General features: G+C 35.2%; 3 protein-coding genes across 3 annotated transcripts; 1 reads left to right on the top strand and 2 right to left on the bottom strand.

Moving 5' to 3' along the window:
• LOC101441822 (olfactory receptor 5M5-like) lies at window positions 1-939 on the bottom strand. The gene has a single exon (XM_004484662.1). It carries the CDS (start codon window positions 937-939, stop codon window positions 1-3), a length of 939 nt encoding a protein of 312 aa, XP_004484719.1.
• Window positions 940-11,376: 10,437 nt separating this feature from the next.
• On the top strand, window positions 11,377-12,372 carry LOC101441382 (olfactory receptor 5M11-like). Its single transcript, XM_004484661.1, has one exon. The coding sequence runs from the start codon at window positions 11,377-11,379 to the stop codon at window positions 12,370-12,372; it is 996 nt and encodes a 331-aa protein (XP_004484718.1).
• Window positions 12,373-16,843: 4,471 nt separating this feature from the next.
• On the bottom strand, window positions 16,844-17,791 carry LOC101440949 (olfactory receptor 5M10-like). Its single transcript, XM_004484660.2, has one exon. The coding sequence runs from the start codon at window positions 17,789-17,791 to the stop codon at window positions 16,844-16,846; it is 948 nt and encodes a 315-aa protein (XP_004484717.2).
• Between the last annotated feature and the right edge of the window lie 4,127 nt (window positions 17,792-21,918).

Below are 21,918 nucleotides of genomic sequence, written 5' to 3'. Positions count from 1 at the left end.
TTATTTAGCAAACAATTTCTTTTGAATAACTTCCCTTAAGGCTCTTTTAACATCTTTGTTCCTCAGGCTATAGATCAAAGGATTTAACAGAGGACTCAGAAAGATATAAAAAACAGCTACAATTTTCCCCTGTTCTACAGATGTCTCAGAAGGGGGCCTCAAAGCCATGCAGAAAAGACTTCCAAAAAAGATAGTGACAGCCATCAGGTGGGACCCACAGGTGGAGAAAGCTTTGTGCCTCCCCTCCACTGAGCGGATGCCTAGGATGGCTGTGAAGATGAAAATATAAGAGATGAGGATGATGGTGAGAGAGCAGGTGAGGTTGAAGCCAGCAGCAACAAACATGGCAGTTTCTTTGGCATAGGTATCTGAGCAGGCGAGGACTAAGAGAGGTGGCTCTGCACAGTAAAAGTGGTTGATCTCATTGGGTCCACAGAAGGAGAGACGCAGCATCAGGAAGGTCTGTGGCAGACTAGTAGCAAAGCCATAAATATAGGGAGCAGCAACCAGGGAGAGGCAGGTATGTTTTGACATTTTGCTCCCATATAGCAAAGGCTTACAGATGGCCATGTAGCGGTCGTAAGCCATTACTGAAAGCATATAATGATCTGCGATCACCAGTGCAATGAAAAAAGTGAATTGTACTAAACATCCAGTGAAGGAAATAGTTTTTCTCTTGGATAAGAAGTTAACTAGCATCTGAGGAGTGACAGTGGTGGAGTAACAGAGATCTACAAAGGAGAGGTGACTGAGGAAGAAGTACATTGGAGTGTGAAGTTTTGAGTCAATTCTGATTAACAAAATTATGGTCATATTGCCAATTATTGTGATAAGATAAATAGCTAGGAATACCACAAAAAGGACAGGTTGCAATTCAGCTCGATCTGTCAGTCCCAGTAAAATAAACTCAGTCACAGGTGTGTAGTTTTTCTCTAACATTGTATTTTCTTGGCTTCTAAAAAAGATCTAAAGAAAAGGATATGGAATTTATTTGTCTATTGTCATTTATCCATTACCCTAATCATATCATCTGAAATTTCATCCTCTAATGTCAAGCATGTAATTATATGTGACATAAAGAAATTCCAAGCTAGCATGTGATATTTTAAACATCTAAATTGATTAAGAGCTCCTAATGTAAAAAGGCAGTCTTACTGTTTTTAAAAATGGCAACTTTTCTATAAAAATTTTTGATTAAATATCCTGAAGTGCATTTACTGACATTTAGCCATGATACAACTAAACATAGAGACCTTCGGGCAAAACTACATCCTTATTGAGTAACACATAGCCAGGTATGACAATATTATGTCCCATTTTTTAAATTAATACATTGGCAACTTGGAAAACAGGTCATTTTGTAAAGTATTTGTGAATCCATCAGTTAAACTTTTTTTCCATTGTATTATCTCATTCTGGACATGAGGATTTGGAACCTATTGACTAAGGTAATAAGATGCAAGACAGGTCAAATAAGTAAATTGATTTATAATTATTTTGACTTTTACTTTCTTAAAGCTCATAAAATCCAAGTGAACTTTATCATAATAATTGCCAAATACACCAGTATTCATTCAGTGCCAGAATGCAGTGATAGCAAACATTTTGGACTTTAGTTCATGATTCCTCTTCTTGTCTTCATGATTTATTTAAAATGTCTTCTTGCTCACATCACTGAGTCTAGTATAACACAAAGATTATCAGATTTCCATGGTATTTTTAATGTCTCCTCTAACTGAAATATTAATCGAGAGTTGAAATAATCATCACTATTTATTCCCTCTTTATTGTGAGGAAATGAGGAAATGCAAGCAAATGAACTTTCCAGAGGATTTACTGAAAACTTTATGGTAATAACATTCATTTAAAGAAGTGGAACACAACATCCTGCATGGTTTGATCAAGGACACCTTAGAGGGAAGTGTTTGTAGGTGGATAAAAGCGACTGAGTTGTCCTTGACTATGTGTTCCTAACATTTAACTTCACCCTTAAGCCCTCTCGTGTGAATGCTTGTTGCCACTGCTCAGTCCACTAAGGCATCTAGAAGATAGGTCTTCAACTTTAGAAAGGGTGGGGTCTTCTTTACATGTAGTCATGGACAAAGTGGGAGAGAAAAAATAAATTTAGAGAAAGCAACTTCCTAAGATACATTTTAATTTACTTTAGCCCGATTAGCTAGGTATATATCTAACTAGCTAGCTAGATGGAGAGACAGATCATTAACCCAAAAAAATCCAACTCATCCTGAAGTGGGTACAGCACATTATGCAATATTATCATTATAATAAAAAGGTATCATTGTTAATTCAAAATAATTCAGAGAGTTGTTGAATAACATACCCCTTTTTGTTCATGAATCAACAGACAATAAAAATGCTTAGTTACTGAGAGTTAGCAGAGTGTGACAATTACTGGGAAATATTCTGGAGCCAAAAATCCTGGGTAGAAATCTTAGTTCCTTTAGTTTCTAGCTGTGTGGCTTTGGAAAAATCATTAATCTCTTTGCCTCATTTCCTTATTCATATAATGTAGTAAATAATAGCAACTCCCTCCATGCAATGGAGATAATTCAGGTAAAACTTTGTAAATGTGCATGCCATGTGGTAAGCACTTAATAAGTGGTAGATATGATTTTCACTTGTTGACAAAGTCAAGTCTAGTCCAGAACAAAATTCATCATCAAAGTGTAGAATCCTTAGTGTCAAGGATATTGTCTAATCTATAGCTGTAGCCTCAGCAGAACCTAGAAACAGTGCTTTCTCAATTGCAGATAGTAAATAATAGTGGATAGAATGGATTTTCTCTTATGTATATTTCCCTTTCCATTAAGTAAATATCACTCCATTGTACTTTCATAAATAACTGTACTCTGAGAAGAGAGGATAATAAGCTTTTCATTTTATTTTTTTGAAATATATCACTCATACATGAACACACATAAGCAATAACTATATAGTAAAGATTATAAACTTATAAAACAAACATATGTAATGTCATACAGGGGTCTCATACATCACCCCTCCACCAACTCTTTGCACTGGTGTGAAACATTTGCAACTGTTCCATTAAGCTATTCATTTTAATAGAGATATTTATTAAGTCTTCAGATTATGAATTTTGTTTTAACTTTCAGGTTTACTAGTTAAAAACTTATTTCTAGATTCCAGATCTAAAAAATGTCTAAATCCTACCTGAAAAAGGAGTGTGGTTTACCAGAGACATCGTAGACATGAAGAACTTGACGTATTTATAGCCTGTCATGTAGAGACCAAATCCCTACGGTTCAATTATTTATGGCAGGAAATTTTTTCTCACTTTGAGCACTGAGTACCTTTTAATTTTCTGATAATACCAAAGTCTTTGAGGACATGATTTTTACCCATTCTCCAATATCATCAGGAAATCAAATCTCCTAAGAATGGTGAGGTAATCGGATTCATTATTTATTTTATTTTACATTTAGAAGTTTTGATATTTTTTGACATAAGAATAGTGTATGGTATAAGGAGAAAGTTTTGGATTCTAAAAAACAGTCGAAAGACCAATTAATTTTTCTTGTTTTTCTTTATTTTTAAAGAAGTTTTATATTACCTAAAAGTTACATAAAAAATATAAGAAATTTTCATATATCCCACCTCCTCCCCTTCCCACACTTTCACCCATTAACAACGTTTTTAGTTAGTGTGGAACATTTGTTGTAAGTGACAAATAAATATTGAAACTTTACTAATAACCATGGTCTATAGTTTACATTTTGGTTATACTTTGCACCATAAATTTTATAGGTTTTGAAAAAATGTATAATGGCCAATAATTGTCATTGCAATATCATGCAGAACAATTCTAATGTCTCCAAAATGCCCCATGTTACAGCTATTCTTCCCTCTCCTTCCCCTCAGAACCTCTGGTGACTACTGTTTTCATATCAATGTTACAAGTTCTTCCACTACTAGAATAATAATGTCTACTTTAGTCCATATTTGCCTTCCTTTTTATGTGTGTTCATTCCTCAATCTTGAGAATTTTGGTATGGAGATGCCCACACTGCTTTCGATTGAGGGTAAATTTAGATCCCATGGAGCAGATGGGTGGAACTGTCTTGCTTAGTTGTAGATACTCCCTGTTTTGGGGAATGGGTGTTTATCCATCATCATTCCTTTGTTAGTTGTCCTGAGTGAGTTTGAAAACTGGAGAGTATGTGTTACCTGCAACTCTTCTGACATTCAGGACTCAATGGGCTTATGAACAGATGAAGATTTAAGTCCCTGGGACATATATTTAATAGGTATAGTGTTAATAAAGATTCAAATAAAAGAGACAAAGAACCGTGTGTAGGAAAATTGTAAATGAGTCTAACTCTGATGCGCTGAAGAGATAGATTAGCATTTATTCCACGGGAAGGCCCCCAAATGAGGTGCCTATTTCCTGGGGTTGTCTGACCTCTCTATGGTGATGGTGTTATGGTGTCTCTAGGGCCTTCAGGAGCACCCCTACTTGAGACACTAATTACTAGGGCAGTCAGAGGGAACTTCTTGAGACATACATAAACTTAACCTCTGAAATGACCTCATAACACACTTTGAAACTCTTTCATAAAAACTTTTGGTCATAAAAACTCATTTGTATTTAATATTTCCCTCTTTTGGTCAAGAATTTTTTCCAAATGCTTCACTTTAAATGATACCTCTGTGCCATGAAGGATAATCCCCAGGGTTCATGTTCCACACTGGGGGGAAATGTAGTGATCCTAAATGCTGAAATTGGCTTAGAGAAAGGCTACATTTGAGTAACAAGGAGATTTTCATGAGGTAACTCTTAGGCAATATATATCACTAGGTTAAATTTTAATTTTACGAGAATAACGTTCATAAGTGCAAGTATTCCTATCAAGGGCCTGGCATTCTGGTCTCTTCTATTTTGCTAGAAACTATGTACTCCAGAGATTCTTGCCCTTCTGTTAGAGAAAGTAGCAGGGCCCCTCAGCCCACATGGGAATTTAATTTTTTTTTGTTATTGTATGCATTTCTACCCACTGAGATAACACCCCATGACCATACCAAATTCATATTCCATAGAGGCATGCCCCAGGTGCCCTTTCACCAAATATTCCCCCACCACTGACCCCTTGCTCCAGTGGTCCTCCCCTTCCATAGCGCTAATTTTTCTCTAATCCAAAATACCCCCCAAAACAAAACCGATTAATTTTTGCATTGTACCTTCCATCACCATAAGATCTGTTGTATTTTATGTATACTGACAAATTCTTCTGTATGTTCCCCCAACTTTTATTTTTCTTTAGTCCTGAAAAGCTCTTGGTTGCAGAAACATCATATTGAAAATATAGAAGACTCCCATAATCCCCACACCTTCCCCTTCTCACATTTATTTTCCCCTGTTAATAACATCATATGTGAGTTTGGTACATGTGTTATAACTGATGAACAAAAATTGAAGCATTATAGTTTACATTATGGTCTATACTTTGCACAGTATACTTTTATAGATTTTGATGTAATGTATAATAGTCTGTAGCCATCACTGAAAAATTATGCAGCACAATTCCAATGCTCTAAAAATGCTCTATGTTCCACCTCTTCTTCCTTCCACCTCTTCTTGGAAGCTATGGTAACCATTAAATTTCAGTTTTTCAAGAATAAGGTTCATAGTTGCATCCACTAATATTAAGAGCTTGACAAAAACCGTTGAAAGATCAATTAATTTTTGGTGAACTTGGACTAGGTATTTACAGATTCTGAGCCCTGAACTTTAGCCTTTATATAGAAATAATTGTACATAGGTGTGTTTATAGATATTATAGGTGTTTGGGTGATTCTCCTTTTGCATCTCCTAATTCCAGCTCAAAACTATTCTTCTCTGCCTTGCTTTGTGCACCTGGATTTTAACCTCTAGAGTAGTTTGCAGGTGAGTATGACATTAGGAGATGCCAATGGAATTTTAGACATGGGAAGGAGAGAGGAGTTGTTTAATTTCTTTCTCATTCTGTCCTGCTTCATTATGAAGATAAGAGAATAACTGCTTTCCTCTACAGAGAACTGTGCCCAAGTTGTATGTTGGGATTGAAGGTGGCAAGGAATCTTCTTCTCATTCCAGCTTTCCTTGGGCTCTGGTGAACTATCCACTGTCTTTGCCCCTTCAGGACTTAGGGTGCAAAAAGCAATTTTTGCAATTGACCTCCAGGTGCTTCTCCTTCATTGGTTTGTTTCCTTAACCTTGCTCCATTCTCTATCTTTTCATTAAATTATTTTCAGCTAAAGCATCTGAGTGGAATTTTGTTTCATGCTGTGTCCCTGACCAGGCCAAAGCAGCATGTGGTAGTTACTCAATTAATGTGCCAGCTGTTTTAGCAGGAATAATAGTTATTGTGATGACCATTTTGTCTAAAGGAATGACCAATTTTTTTAAAGATTTGGGATATTTCTGGGCTCACCATTGATAGAGTTTAAAGAGCCACTGAATAACTCTCGTCTGGGATTGTGAATTAATTCCAGACTGAACACAGGAGTCAGGTATTAAAATTGCTAACAGGATTGCAGATAAATTTTTATTTGAGAATTTATCTTAGATGTCTGATCTTGTTTTCCATTTTTTGATGTAAAATCATTCAGATGAGAGTAGCTAGATAAATTCTTGCTCAGTCCTTCCATATGTGACCTGCTTCAGTCATATACAAAAGTGCAATTGCATTGATCCTTTTCATGATCTCTTCAAACTCCATTGACCTGACTGTTGCAGAATCTTGCGGGGCTGGGGGTATAGGGAGAGGAACTTGAAATGTCTTCCAAAACCTTTCTCTCTAATGTCATTTAAACCTCTCCCATAATTCTTACTAACAGGCCTGAACCCCCTGTTGATACATCGACTTGAACTAATTTAATTTAAACCAATATTGTAAATAGACCACAGAATCTAAAAATGGATTCCCTATATTTTGCATTTAATAGATAAGAAGAAATGATCTTAGGTTGTTATGAGATAAAGTGCTATTTATGCAAAAAGCCATTGGGTTTACAACTGTCTACCCATCATCGTTATTTAATTATTCATTTATTATCTCTTCACTAAATCTTAATTCAGCAACTAAAATTTTTGGATCTCTACAGGGGATACAAAAAGTAAACTGACATTAATTCTGTCTTCAAAGCATGTATGGTGTAATAAAAGAAACAGAAAAGAAAGAGGAGGCAAAGGCCATAGGGAGGCAAAGAAAAGCACCAGGTAGAAGTAAAACTATTCCAGCTGAGTAGGTGATAACCACTGTTACGGAAAATGCTTTGTGATTATGAAGACATGAACACTTTCATAACTGCCCTAATTTGATCCCAGTATAAAAATAGGCATAGTGTTTTTGCATTTGCCAAGTGATACTATGTGCATTTAATGATTATCTCGTAAATTAGGACTCTACCCAGTCAAATGTGACTTTTGTAAACACCTCCAAAGGGAGGAATAATGATGTCTCATGGGTGGTTTCATGATGAATTCTTCAGGGATGAGGGTCTCAAGATTAGCCTTTTGGGTATAAATCTTCCCACGTTTGAGTCCTTTGTGGAAGCTAAGAAGGCACCACATCTTCACAGGTATGTCTGAAGATTTTGAAAATCAGGAACTCATAAGACAAAACACATCATATTATTTGATTTCTTCCTATTTCCTCTCAACAAACATGGAATGAAATTAGTAGTGACTGTGAGAATTGTGACATTCATTGAAAACCACAGGCTTACTCTGACAAAGCAAGCAGGTGATTTATGATGTCAATATTAGGTCAGGTCAGTCCTGTAACCATCCCTTACCCTATCTACAGATCCATTGTTAGAACTAAGCTATGGTTACAAGGAATTCAGAAATTTCATAATGATACTTCCCTTATGATTTAAATGAACCTTTTCCACCACCATCAGAACAGATTCATGTCATTTGGGACAGGAAGGATAAACTTTTCTCTATTATATTCAGGTCCTTTTCAAACTTGCTCAACAAGTTTGACTAAAAGTTTCACATTTTGGTCTAAAGTTCCTACAAAAAGATTCTCTAGTGCTGAGAGTTCTATTTCTCTTTATGTTCTGCCTTTTGTATAGAACTTTAAATCTGCCCCTATTCTGTGTATACCAAGGTTCTTTACAATAATTCTACTATTTAAACTGGAGTATCTTTTATACATTTAATTATTAGTTATATTCAATTAAAGTCCTTATTACACCATTTTCTACCTGGTCTACCTCTTGGAAGGAGAAAACAATGCTGAATGGTGGAGATATTCTCAAAAATTGGGGATGTGTCTTATCTGTAGAAGCATAAGTCATAGTATGTAGATGTATCTGAAAAATCCTCGGCCCAGATAAATTTTGCTGGCTTTTATAAATCCTGAGCACTTTAGTGTGGATGAGAACGCAGAGCCTTCCTGCCTATGGTAGATCAGTTGTGCACCCTAGAAAAGGTGTGCTCTTAACGTTGGTCCAAGTTCCTGTGCGTATGAACCTAGTAAATAGGATTTCTTGAAGATGCTATTTTTAGTTAAGATGTGGCATGACTGATTGAAGGTAGACATTAATCCAGATACTGGAGCCTAATAAAAGAGAAAATCACAGGGAGAAAGAAGACAGAGGCCAGAAGTCAATGGAACCCAAGAGAAGAAAGGATGGACTTTTCCATGTAACATGAGACAGGAATACAAGCCAAGGAACCTCAGGGATGGCCGGCAGCCAGCACCAGACTTCAATACACTTTAATGATGCCTTAATTTTGGATTTCTCCTAGCTTCAAAGCCATGAGCTAATAAATCCCTGTGGTTTAAGCCAACCCTTTGTGTGGAATTTATCATAGCAAGTGGGTACACTAAGAAAATACCAGAAATCCCCACTACCTGAAAGATAACAATACAAAAGTTCTAATTTCATAGTGTGTTTATTCATAGGTCTTTCCCCCCAAAAAACCCTGGTGCTGTGTGTAATAATAAGATGTTATGACCATAGGTAAGAAAGCTTACTTTTTTCCTCTCCTGTTTCTTGAGTGCAAGAAAAGTTGAGATAGGTTCATGGGGGCTGTCAGGAAAATCTCTTTACAACTTTTTTGAAACCAGTAGAAAACTACAAGGGCTAAAGTCAGAGGCTGGGACTTTTCCCTGTACACAACTGATGAAGAAAACATTTGTGTATGCCACTGATGGCAAGTTCTATAATTAGGGGCAGGAGAAACTTTGGTAGACATCTTACAACCCTTTGTTAGAAAAAAACAGATGTTATCAGAGGGAAAACTATGTGAAAGCAACACTTTTATTTGGTTTAAACAAGGTCATTTCAATTGCCTAGCTGTGACAATTATGCGAAGACCTTTTAAAATACCAGTGTATGTCCTACCTAGCTATGCTGGGCTGGAATCCAAGCATCAGGGTTGTTTAAAGGTCCATACCTGGTACCAGTATGAAGTCAGGGTTGATAACCACTGATCTAATGTTAGCTTTTAGCTTCTTGGTCATGTGATTGTAATAAAACTGTTTAGGCACTCTTTAGAACATCAACCTTCTCTGTCTTCTTGGTTTTTAAAAATTTGTTGTGAGGATTAAATGGTAACTTACTGAGTGAATTTTGACCTAATTTCTAGCAGTACAATCTGCATTTTCTAACCATAAGTTACTGAAGTTTTGTATCAGGCACCATTATATCCAGCTTGTAGTACTACAGCAAACCACTAATCGATCTTCTCTCTATATGGGCTCCCTCCTGTACATGTTCCAGAGGTTTGCTATGAGTTTTTAAAGAGCCTCAATGTCCATGAAGGCACTGGTGATATTAGAAAGCTGCAAAATCCTCATACAAGGAAAAAGCAACAATAGAGACTTGGCAAAATTTCCTCCTGATTCATCCATCCATTCAAGTGATTCTTGTTTAGTATCTACTATAACTCAGGCAATCATCTGAGTGGCACAAATAAATTTATTGCCCTTATGTTCCTAAAATTTTAATGGGAGAGGACAGACAACAATCATATGAATAGATAATAATTGCAGGGAGTGATAAGTGATATGAAGAAAAATAAAACATATTTCACAAGTAAAGAATAATTTGGAGTGGAGGTAATTTAAGCAGGTGGCCAACAAACTGACTGAGGAGGTGTTATTAGAAGAGAGAAGTAAATAAAATGATAAATGGAGTAATTTAATGTTCTGGGGAAAGAGAATTCTAGGTAGAGGAAAAAGCAAGTGAAAAAGCTTTAAGGTGGGAATGTGCTGAACCTGTTCAAGGAACAGTTAGAAGATCAATGTGAGCAGAAGGAATAAAGGAGAAAGTGGTAGAAAAAGAATTTGAAGAAGTAACTGGGAAAATATCATATAAGCACTTACAGGAGAGGGTAAGGAGTTTAGATTTTAGCCCAAAAGAAAGTGATTGAAAGACTTGGGCCATTTTAATTAATCACTAATCTGTTGTTTAATGTTTATAATAGCTCCATGACTGATGTTGGCCAAAAGAGGATTTCAAGTATGAAAGAAGGGAGGACATTACAGTAACTTCAGCAAGAAATGGTTTTCTCTTAGAATTTATTGTTAGCTGAGGAAGTGTTTACAAATGGTTTACAAATTCATTATATCATGTTTTGAAGGTAGAGCTGACAGGATTTCCTGATGCTTTGAATACAAGTTATAAGGGAAAAATATTGAAATAAAAGGGTATACTGAGATATAAAAGAGCTGTGACGTAAGAGGTAGAAATTAGGTGAGAACAAGATTCAACTTTTCAGTGTTAATCTGGTATAAAGGAACTGGGAAGGAAAAAACACCATGGACCTGGAGAGATTCCTTATTACTAGGGAGGAAGTGAGAAATGGGAAAGAAACTGAATGAGTTTGAATGTATACAGAACAAAGAACAGAGATTATGCCTCTGCTGACTTATGGCCTTCAAGGAGGTTGTGCTTCCCAATTTACAGGAAGTTTGCCTATGGTGGCAATGATGTCTAGTTATCCGAGAATCACCCAAAGAATTTTTGGTGTCATGATCTGACTGTGGATGGGGATATGTTTAGCATCAGGAGCCCAGATTCCACGGCTTTATTAAGGACACTAATGGGTAAGTCAAATCCCATATGTGTTAGCAGAGTTAAGCTGGGAGTTGCAACACAGTCAATGCAGAATGCATGGACTTCAGAATCTCATTTTCAGATGCATTGTCCACCTGGATCACCACATCAAACCATGATAGCATCAGTTGTAACTCTCCTATCTCTAAGGGAAATCTTTTTAAACCTCTCATTTCAAAACCAGTGTGTTTTAATGCTCATTGATTTTGCCTATTCTTGGACAGCATATAATTTATATCTCTTTTTTTAATCTGGAAAATACCTTTTCTCTTATTAGAGAATATGAAGATGAAGATAGTTCCCAAATGCAATGGCACTGAGACAACTGAGTTTATTCTGCTGGGATTAACGAGCAAACGAGAGCTGCATTCCATTCTTTTTTTGGTTTTTCTCCTGATTTACCTCATCACTCTGACTGGAAACTTTGGAATGATTTTGCTGATCAGAATTACTCCCCGATTGCAAACCCCCATGTACTTTTTCCTCACTCATTTAGCTTGTGTGGATATTTTTTATTCCACTAATGTCTCTCCTCAGATGCTGGTTAACTTCTTATCTGAGAAGAAAACAGTTTCTTATGCTGGATGTCTGGCACAGTGTTTTGATTTTGTGACCCTGCTCCTTACAGAATATTACATGCTTGGTGCCATGGCCTATGACCGGTACTTGGCCATCTGCAATCCCCTGCAGTATAACAGCCGAATGTCCAGGCCAGTTTGCATCATCCTGGTCACTTTCCCCTACATGTGGGGTTCGATGGTGGGTACAATGCAGGTAATATTGACCTCCCACCTGTCCTTTTTTGGATCCAACACTATTAACCATTTCTACTGTGCTGACCCACCCCTCTTAATGTTGACATGCTCTGACACTTACATAAAGCGAACCGCCTTATTTGTGTCAGCAGGGATCAACCTCACAGCTTCCCTACTCATCATTCTCATCTCCTACATTTTCATTTTCACTACCATTATGAGGATCCGGTCCAATGAGGGACAACGCAAAGCCATCTCCACCTGTGGCTCCCATCTGACAGCTGTCACTATGTTCTATGGGTCCTTATTCTGCATGTATCTGAGACCAGCGAATGAGCAGTCTGTGGAACAAGGGAAAATTGTATCAGTATTTTGTATTTTTGTGAGTCCCATGCTAAATCCATTCATTTACTCTCTGAGAAATAAGGAGGTGAAACAGGCTTTGAACAGAGTGTTCTTGAGAAGTCTTCGTAAAAAGGATGAAAGTTCAATTTCTGGAATTTTCCAATTAAAAAGAAGATAAATATCAAAATCAATACAAAATATCTGTCCTGTCCCACACTTTGGTATGTGTGAATGCAGATCTTGAAATCGCAATATAAGCATAGTTTGGGACTGAGTGAGAATCAAATGGTAATAATGAATGTGAAGTGATGATAGGAAACACAAGAGCAGAAGTCTTCTTCTTATGATAAATCAGGGTTATGTTTTTAGTCTTACTCAATATTTCATTTCCAACTTTTGACTTAGCAAATTGGTCCTTATTTTCATTCCCTAGACCATCATACTGAACATCACTGAGCTACTGTTATCAGCTAAGGTAATTGGCCTATAAATTTCTTCTGAACTCAAAAATGATTGACATTCATGTGATATCGTACATCTTTTCCTCTAATTAAAGTGGATTGACTTTTCATAAGAAACTCCTATTTTTAATTGCAGATTTTTTTCTCATTACACTTCCATTGCATTTTTGATGCGAACTTTATGTAAATTTAAAACCTGTGTTATGACATTATGGTTTGTTTCATCAAAATCTTTGTCAAAGAGATTCACTTCTTAATGGGAAATGACAATTCTAATTTTTAATTTTTCTTATGGCTGAAAGGGATATATAAGTGTGCTATTAAATTACATTAACAATTACTATTTAATTTTAGTAATAAAATTTATTACCTTCCATTTCTCATCTAACACATACTGTTTTTAAGACAACAGCTCCTCTAAAATGCATGAAAATTTTATTTTAGTGTTTTACAGATAACTGTAACTAAGCACAATCCAGATTGCCTTATACTCTTTGAAATTAACTTTTCTCTTAAGGGCATAATATAATTTAGAATTAACAATTTGCCACATTCTACTACATCATTGAGAGGAATTTTTCATTCTTTTTCCTTCTCTGTATGGAAATTTTCATAAATAAAAGCTATTGTTTCTTGTCAGTTATTATATTAAAATAGCTTTCCATGATTTCTTTTCTTACATCTTTTTGCAATGCTTTTTGTGGGGGAATGTGTGAAATCAAACCAACAAATGTGTACTGTTGTTTCACTACATGGTCAACAGTATTGGAAGTTTTTATTTTTATTTTGTAAATCTGATAATTTAGTAGATAGAAAATCAACACAGAAAACATTTATGCACCCTATAACATTTATGGTTACAAACCCTCCATAGATTATTTTTCTACTAATGCTATTGTATTATACTGTGATATAATGTTTATGCTTGAGGGGAGGAGTGACTGTAATTACCAGGAAATATCTTTGGAGAAGTAAGTGTATTTATGAATGAAAGTAGAATTTTTTTTTAAGATGAAGAAAGTATAGACTGAGGTACTGATGATGACTCTCCTCTCACTTGTGACAAACAAATAACCATATCTTTACCCCTGAATAATTTCGAACTATTCAGGTACAGAGTTCAACGTGTTATAGAGCAGGTTTTTTCCTCCCTGTTGTTTCCTACTTTCATATTCAAGTGCTAATATTAATAAAGACACATTTTTATATTCTAAAATCTGGAGTATATTGGTAATGAACTTTTTTTTTGTTTTTGTTGCTAAAAAAGCAGTAATTGCTCAGTATGGAAAAATTTTGCCTAGATATGCAACTTATGTTTTCTTAATCTTACTATTCTACAATGTTGATTATTACATATATATTTATTTTGTAACCTATTTCAAAAAATATTATATAAAATGATTTTTTCTTTGACAGGAAATTTCAAAACAAAATATTTTAATGACTGTATAGCATTCAAATCTAAAATATTGTCACCCATCATTTATTGAATGTTAAAAAAAAGGACTAATAATTCTTTATAGGTTCATTTGCGAGGATTCAAATAGATAGTTATACTGATGAATTAATAATCAAAATATGGTATATACATACAATGGAGTATGACTCAGCTGTAAGAAGGAATGAAGTATTGACACATGCAACACCAGGGATAGATCTTGAATAATTTTGTTGAGTGAAGTAAGCTTATTAGTGTGGAAGATATGTTAGGTGAAAGGATGGAAATAGACTGGGGTAAACTGATGTTCAGTTTGGGCAAAACCCATGATAAGGTGGAACGCAGTGGTTTAGCAGTAGAGGGAGCTGATGGTGGTGCAGGGATGTGAGTAGAGTCCATTTCCCCCGGAGATCTAAGCTCCTCTCAGTAAGAAGCAGAGTGGTCATCACCATCCCAAAATCCTCAAGATAGAGGAATGAACAAACATAAGGGGGAATGCAACTATGGACTAAAGTAGACTTAATATTATTCTAGTAATGGAAGAACTTGATATGACCAAAGCCTGTTGAGGAGACCTGTAGAACTAATATATAAACAGTGGTCACCAGAGCTGAGGGGTGGGAGAGAGAAGAATAAGTGTAATATGAGCATTTTTGAGATATAGAAGTCATTCTGCATGATATTGAAATAATGGACACAAGCCATTATAGAGTTTGCCAAAACCGATAAAATTATATGGTACAAAATGTAAAACATAATGGAAACTTTAAACTATGCTTAGGAGCAATACTTCAATGCGTTTTCGTCAGTTTTGACAAATACACCACACTGGTGAGAAATGTTGTTAATGGGGGAAAGTGTAGGGGAGGGGAGTGGGTATACGGGAATCCCCTATAATTTTGATGTAACGTATGTAATCTAAAGCTCCTTTAAAAATAAATAAATAAATAGTTTCATAAAAGGAGGTGCTAAACCAACACTGAATTTATCTGTAGTGATTTTTATTCATTAGTTTATCCTTGATCCTATTTAAACAGAATTTGTGAGGTGGTTTTCACCCAAAGACTCACACAATGGGAATATTTAAACATAAATAAAATAAACACATAGAATTTAAAATAAAGACTCTAAGTACTTCAACCATTTGAGTTAAGGAGGTTGCCAAATCTAAGCTTAAATTTGTCTCCTGAAGGCTTCTGTATTTCTAATATTAGAAAATAAAAGGAAGAACACAGTTAGGCAGGCAAAAGATAAAGTATATTTCACACTAATTTTAAAATACATTCTTCAAATGGATTATAAATTTAACGATTAGACCATTCTATTGCTAGTGGAGGAAACACAGTTGTTTATTAACAAAAAGGAAAGGGAATTTTCCGTGGACTAAATGATGGTGGTGTCCTTAAGGAGACGGAGGCAGGAATTCTTCACTATCAATACCTTCTGAAACTCATTTATAGATTTCTGTGTCATCTCCCTGTAGTCAGCTGTTCCTGTTGCCTAACTATCATAGACAACACCAAAGAAATCTACAAACAAACAGCACTGAAATTTAACATAGTATTCTACTCATTCAGAAAACACATTCTCTCTTTTTTAGTTTCTGCTTCTGAAAGACTTTGATAGGTCCAGTCATGTACAATCAGCTAAGATTAATCTATGGGGACCAATTTTATAAAAATTAGTTTAAGAAATTTTCTGGAAAATAAATTTGAACATTTTACAGTAAATGCTAGTGAATTTTGCATGAGCAGTTCTTATCGTTGTGCTAAGTGCACAACGATAAAATGCAAAACATTTAAAGCAATTTAATGAAACTTAAATATATATGATCCAATATGTAATAATCTAGTTGACAACAATGCATGAACAAATGTGTATGAATTATGTATCTTTTCAAATATCCTTTGCTACTATTATTTTCTTTTAATGAAAGTTTTGATAATTGTTGGACTAGGTGCATTAAGTCAAAGTTTCTTAAAATTTTGGAGTAACAGGACCCTTTTTGAACAAAAATAAACACTTGATCTTGTCCTCCAACACGTCTACTACTTTGTGTGTTATTTCAAGGTATTATTGGATCTGCAAAGCCAATTAATAGAATCTATTAACTCTTAGTAAATTAGCCCTAAATCAGAGCTATGAAACCTTTCATTTATCCAAAGGACTGGAGTGCCATTACTATATTAGTGATTGAAATGGATCATTACTTTTGGAAACTCATAAGTAGATGTTGTCAGTTTATTTTCAAAACTGAGGACGATCATATTGATAGAAGGTAAAACAATGGCTGTAACATGGATTTGGGGGACACCTAGAGAAAACCTAAACCTATGATTGACTCAAATATTTAAAAATTTGGCAAAGCAGTTTTTAAAATATTGTTCTGCACACACATTGGAGTAGAAAATATTTTATCCTTGAAATAAAAAGTACAAAACTAACATTTTATCTTGAATCACACTAAGGATCTGTAAAAATTTACCCCCAAGTGAATAAAACATTAAGTAATTATGTGAATTCATGAATGTCAATCAACTTATTATTGGAGGATCCCTGCCAAATAAACCATTTTTAAATTAAGTATTAAAGTTTTGATTAAAATGATCTGTCTTCATAATGTTAATTTCTGGAGAAATCAACAAGAGCAGCCATTCAGAGTTCATGATGATAAATCATAACTCTAGAGTAATAGATTTATCTTTTGAAGGGAGTAACTATGTTATCAAAGCCTTCAAATGAACAGATATCTAATTTACAATTTTGTGGAAGAGATTTACCTTGACTACTTGCTGGAAGGCATGGATCACATCCTTGTTCCTTAGGCTATAGATCAAGGGGTTCAGCACTGGGCTCAAAAAAGCATAAAAGACTGCAATTGTTTTGGACTCCTCTACAGACTTCTCATTTGGAGACCTCAAGTACATGCAGAAGAGAGTTCCATAAAATATAGTTACCGTTGCCAGATGGGAACCACAAGTAGAGAAGGCTTTGTGCCTGCCTTCAGCAGAATGAATCCTCAAGATAGCTGCAGAAATGAAAAGGTAGGACAGGAGAATGATGAAGAGAGAGCTAGAGAGAGTAAAGCCAGCAACTACAAACATTGCCATCTCTTTGACAGAGGTGTCAGAGCAGGCCAACATTAGAAGAGGAGGATCAGCACAATAGAAATGATTGATTTCAAGGGAACCACAGAAGGATAAGTGAAAAGTCAACAGTGTCTGAGAGAGACCATTCACAAAGCCACAAGTATAGGGGAACATGACTAAAGATATGCAAATATTCTTGGACATTCTGGTTCTGTAATGGAGAGGGCTGCAAATGGCTACATAGCGATCCAATGCCATTGAAGCAAGGATGTAAAATTCAGTGATTACCAGGGCAATGAAGAGAAAACACTGTATGAAGCATCCAGCATAGGAGATGGTCTTTTGGTCTGAGAAGAAATTGTACAGCATATTTGGAGTAATACTGGAGGAATAGCAAAGGTCTACAAAGGAGAGGTGGCCCAAGAAGAAATACATGGGAGTATGGAGGCGGGAACTGGTCCTGATGAGCACAATCATGCACAGATTCCCTGCCAATGTGATCAGGTAGATGGCCAGAAACACTCCAAACAGGATCTTCTCCAGCACTGGATCGTCTGTGAATCCCAACAGAGTGAATTCAGCCAGTGTAGTGTGATTTGGGCAGGACATTTCCTCATCCTTTGAAAATTGAAAATAGCAGGAAATGTGAGATTTCTATCCAATCCTAATTTCTCATTTATTTCACCCGTTTTGTCATTGTCTCATTGATCTCTTCAGCCATTGATAAATGTACATAGATAATTTACTCTTTTCAACAAGTACATTAGAATATCTATATAAAACATTTTCACCCTTTATCACTGTTTTACTCATTTCTACCCATCTTTCCCTCTCTGTCGAAAACTCTCTCTCTCTCTCTCTCTCTCACACACACACACACTAACGTACTTATATGTAAATTCTATTTTTTTTCAAATTTCATGGAAAAAAGTAAAAAAAAGTAAACAGGGAAAGAAAATTAGATCTGAAAAGCAGCATGTCCTTTACATCATTTAATTAGACAAGTGAAATTTTTATCTCTCAGGACATTCAGCTCTGTATACTATTTTTTCAAATACTAATTAGAAGATAAATGTTCAGTACAACTATTTGATTTGAAACCCATATTTCTATGGTTTAATTTCTTTCAAAACACACTGAACTATCTAAATTTATGTCTTGATACATGCTTACATTGTCCTTTCTATTTTGTAAACTGAGACACCCACTTATTCATTTATAATCCAAAGTCAGATTTCTTCTAGGCTAAGATCTAGGGTAAGAGCAGTGAACAAATTCCCAAACATTTTGGCACATATATTTCAGTAGAGAGACCAGATATCAAACAAATAAAAAAATTTAAAAAATATATATGTCAGGTGGAGTCAAGCACTATGAAGAGAAATGCTGGTGTGTAAGGGATGATTGAAAGTAGCTGTTCCAAGAAGGCCTTTCTGAGAAGGTGGCATTTGAACAGTAAATAACACATGCAAATATCTGAGAAGGTGTACATTTTGTGGTCCCATAATTTGTTCCACCCAGTCATGAAAATACTTGTCTTGGGAAGTACAGATAATGTTCAAATATAAATTTGACTCCAGCTCTAGCCATTCTTTCTTCATTCATTTATTATGAATATAAGATTTTGTTGCAATACTCTTCAAGGACTGCTCCATAGGCCATAGCTAATTTAGGTGGCAGGCATATAGCAGAACGACTTTGCACATAATAATTAATTTAGAGATACAATGAATCGTTAACATATGAATAGAAAAGTCAAGTGCAATTGATGAAATTATTGTTCTTTTCAACATTGTTGAAATACTAATCACAAAAGGAAAAAACAAGCTGTATTTTTTAGTGTACAAATCAAGAAAATGACATACCTGCGAAAGTTGGTTTACCATATTTTGTCAGATGGTAGAAAGATTGATAGTGTATATCTTAGGTATTTTCCCTCAAGTGTTTTATGAATAACTCTAAAGAGGCAATTAAAATATCCTTTGCACCTCGAGGGTATAATATTAATTTGATGTTTTGTTGCACTAGATTCTCCTTTGAGAATGAAATCCCTGCCTAATATTTGTGTATCCTGCTTGATATGTGAGTGCACGGATTCTTAACATTGACTAAGAAATTAGGGATGACTTTTAAGAATATAGAAGGGAAAATATGTGATGGTGAGTTTTTATATTTATTTTAGTAAAGGTGAGAGAGTTCGCATCAGAAGATTTTAGATTTTCTTTTTAAGTTCTGAGGTGAGGTCATATAAAGAGTGCTAGAAGTAGGCCTGCATGGTTGATGAGAGAGGAAGGATCTGAATTCGTCTTAATAGCAGGAGAATGACATAATCAGTGGAAGGAAGAATAAATACTGGTCCAATCTGAGCATCCTTTTAAGAATGGACATTATGGATCTATACTGAACAAGACTGACCCGTTGACTTTATTTTGTCAAACTACTTTTACTCAAAGACAGGTCTGAGAATGAGGACCATTCATAAAGTTAATGATTAGGTGGAGGCCTGAAAGTAATATAAAGAATAGTTGTATTTTATCTATCATTGCATTAGAGGATAATAGAACCAAGAAACATTTTCACTTGTCTGCATCTACTGGTTTACTCACTCTTCCAGACCAAAGTATAGTCCCAAATTTTGGCAAACCTTCAAATTATGGGTTAAGTTGTGAGAAAATAAGCAGAGAAAAACCTATAGGTCAATATTAAAAAGTTCCTTATTACCAACCCATGAAACTGGAATATTTGAGCATTATTATAGTAGTTTTCTCATATTGAAATGGAAAGATTGCTCTATTGTAATGTTTGTATTTTTATTTCCTGATATCTTATGCAAATAATGTAATAAAAAGGAAGAAAGTACAATCTTACTGCTTGAAATATTGCTATGGAATAGAAATTCTTATTGTTTGACCTGTTAATGTGGAGATCCCTTGTCTGCATAATAAATAAATACTTAAAGATTTGATTTTTCTTAAAACAGGATGATAACTCTTCTTTGAAAAAAAACTCTTCTTTATTATTTTCTAATTTAGTAATTTCCTTATATTCATTAATACAGAAACACATCATAATACTTTTTCAATTTATGAATTTACTTTGCCAACAAGAAATGACTGGCTTTAAATTAAGTGAATGGGCAGGCACAAAATAGAACATTAGGTAATTTAAATCTGGATGGTCAGAAAATCCACACTTTTAAGTTCTGTAACATAACTGAAAATCATCATCAAAAAAAGTGATGAAAAGACTTGGGCCATTTTCATCAACAACATGAAGTTTTATGTTTATGAAAGGTCACTGACTGGTGTTGATTGAATAAATTCTTTAAAGTATTGAAGAGGGGAGAACATTAAGTAGCTTGGAGAAGAGATTATTTTATCTTCGACTTAACAGGTAGAAGAGGAAGTGTTGACAAGTGGTTTTCAGATTCACTATAAATATTTTAAATTTTGAACTCACCTCCTCATTGTTTGGATGTAAGGTATTTAGGAATGGCAGTGGGATAAATGAGGATTTTTGTGAGATAAGAGTAGAATTCTGACATAAACAATAGAAATTAGGTGAAGAAACAGTCCAGATTTTCAGTTGTTAATTGAGTGTGAAGGAACTGGGAAGGATAGGACACCAAGGGACTGGGAGTGTTCCACTGATGTTAGAGAAGTGGGAAATGAAAGAGACCGAATGAGTAGGAATGTATAGCTCAGACTGAGACTTAGGACTCTTAGGAAGGATACACTTCCCAACTTATAGGAAGTTTGCTTTTGGTAGCAATGTTGTTTAGTTGAATCAGAATCACCCACTGAACCCGTTGCCTCAAGTATTGTGTCATGATCTGACTATGGGTGGGGGGCATGCTTGAGCCTCAGGAACCCTAACGGGCTTAGGCAAATGCCGTATGTGCTAGCAGAGTTAAGCTGGAGTTACAACTCAGGCAGCAGAATATGGTGAATGGACATCAAAATTGCTTTTCAAATGCATTACTCACCTTGATCAGCACCTCAAACCATGATGCCACCTATTGTAACTCTTCTAACTCTAAGCGAAATATTTTTGGTCCTCTCCTTTCAAAACCAGTGTGCTTTAAAGCTCATTGATTTTGCCTATTCTTGAGCTGCAAATTATTTGTTTCTGTTTATATCTGGCAAATTCTTCTTTAAAAGAAAATATAAAGATGAAGATAGTTTCCAAATGTAATGGCACCGAGGTAACTGAGGTTTTTCTTTTGGTAATGGCCAGCCAGTCAGAGATGCACTCTGTCCTTTTTTGGGTCATTTCTACTGATATGCCTCATCACCCTGACAGAAACCGTGGCATGATTTTACTAATCTGATTAGCTCCCAGGTCCAAACCTCCACATACTTTTTCCTCACACATTTGCTTGTGTGGATATTTTTCATGCCACTGTCTCTCCTCAGATGCCTTGTTACCTTTCTCTTTATCTGAGAAGAAACATTTCCTAAGCTGGGTGCTTGGCAAAGTGTTATTTTCTTCTTTTATAAAATTTATTTTTACTTATTTATGTTTTATTAGAGAAGTTGTAGGTTTACAGAAGAATGCATTAAAAAAAAGATTCCTGCACACTACCCCACTAATAACACCTAGCATTTTTGTGGAATATTTGTTACAATTGATAATAGTGTACATTTATAATTGTACTATTAACTAAAGCCCTTGATTTAAGTTAGGATTCCCTATTTGTATAGCATAGATCCATGGATTTTAAAAAGAGTATTCAG

This window comes from Dasypus novemcinctus, chromosome 10, assembly GCF_030445035.2.
Source record: "Dasypus novemcinctus isolate mDasNov1 chromosome 10, mDasNov1.1.hap2, whole genome shotgun sequence".
In the NCBI taxonomy this organism is placed as follows: domain Eukaryota; kingdom Metazoa; phylum Chordata; class Mammalia; order Cingulata; family Dasypodidae; genus Dasypus; species Dasypus novemcinctus.
The sequence above is the reverse complement of the archived record's forward strand: the minus strand, read 5'-3'. Positions and strand labels throughout refer to the sequence as shown.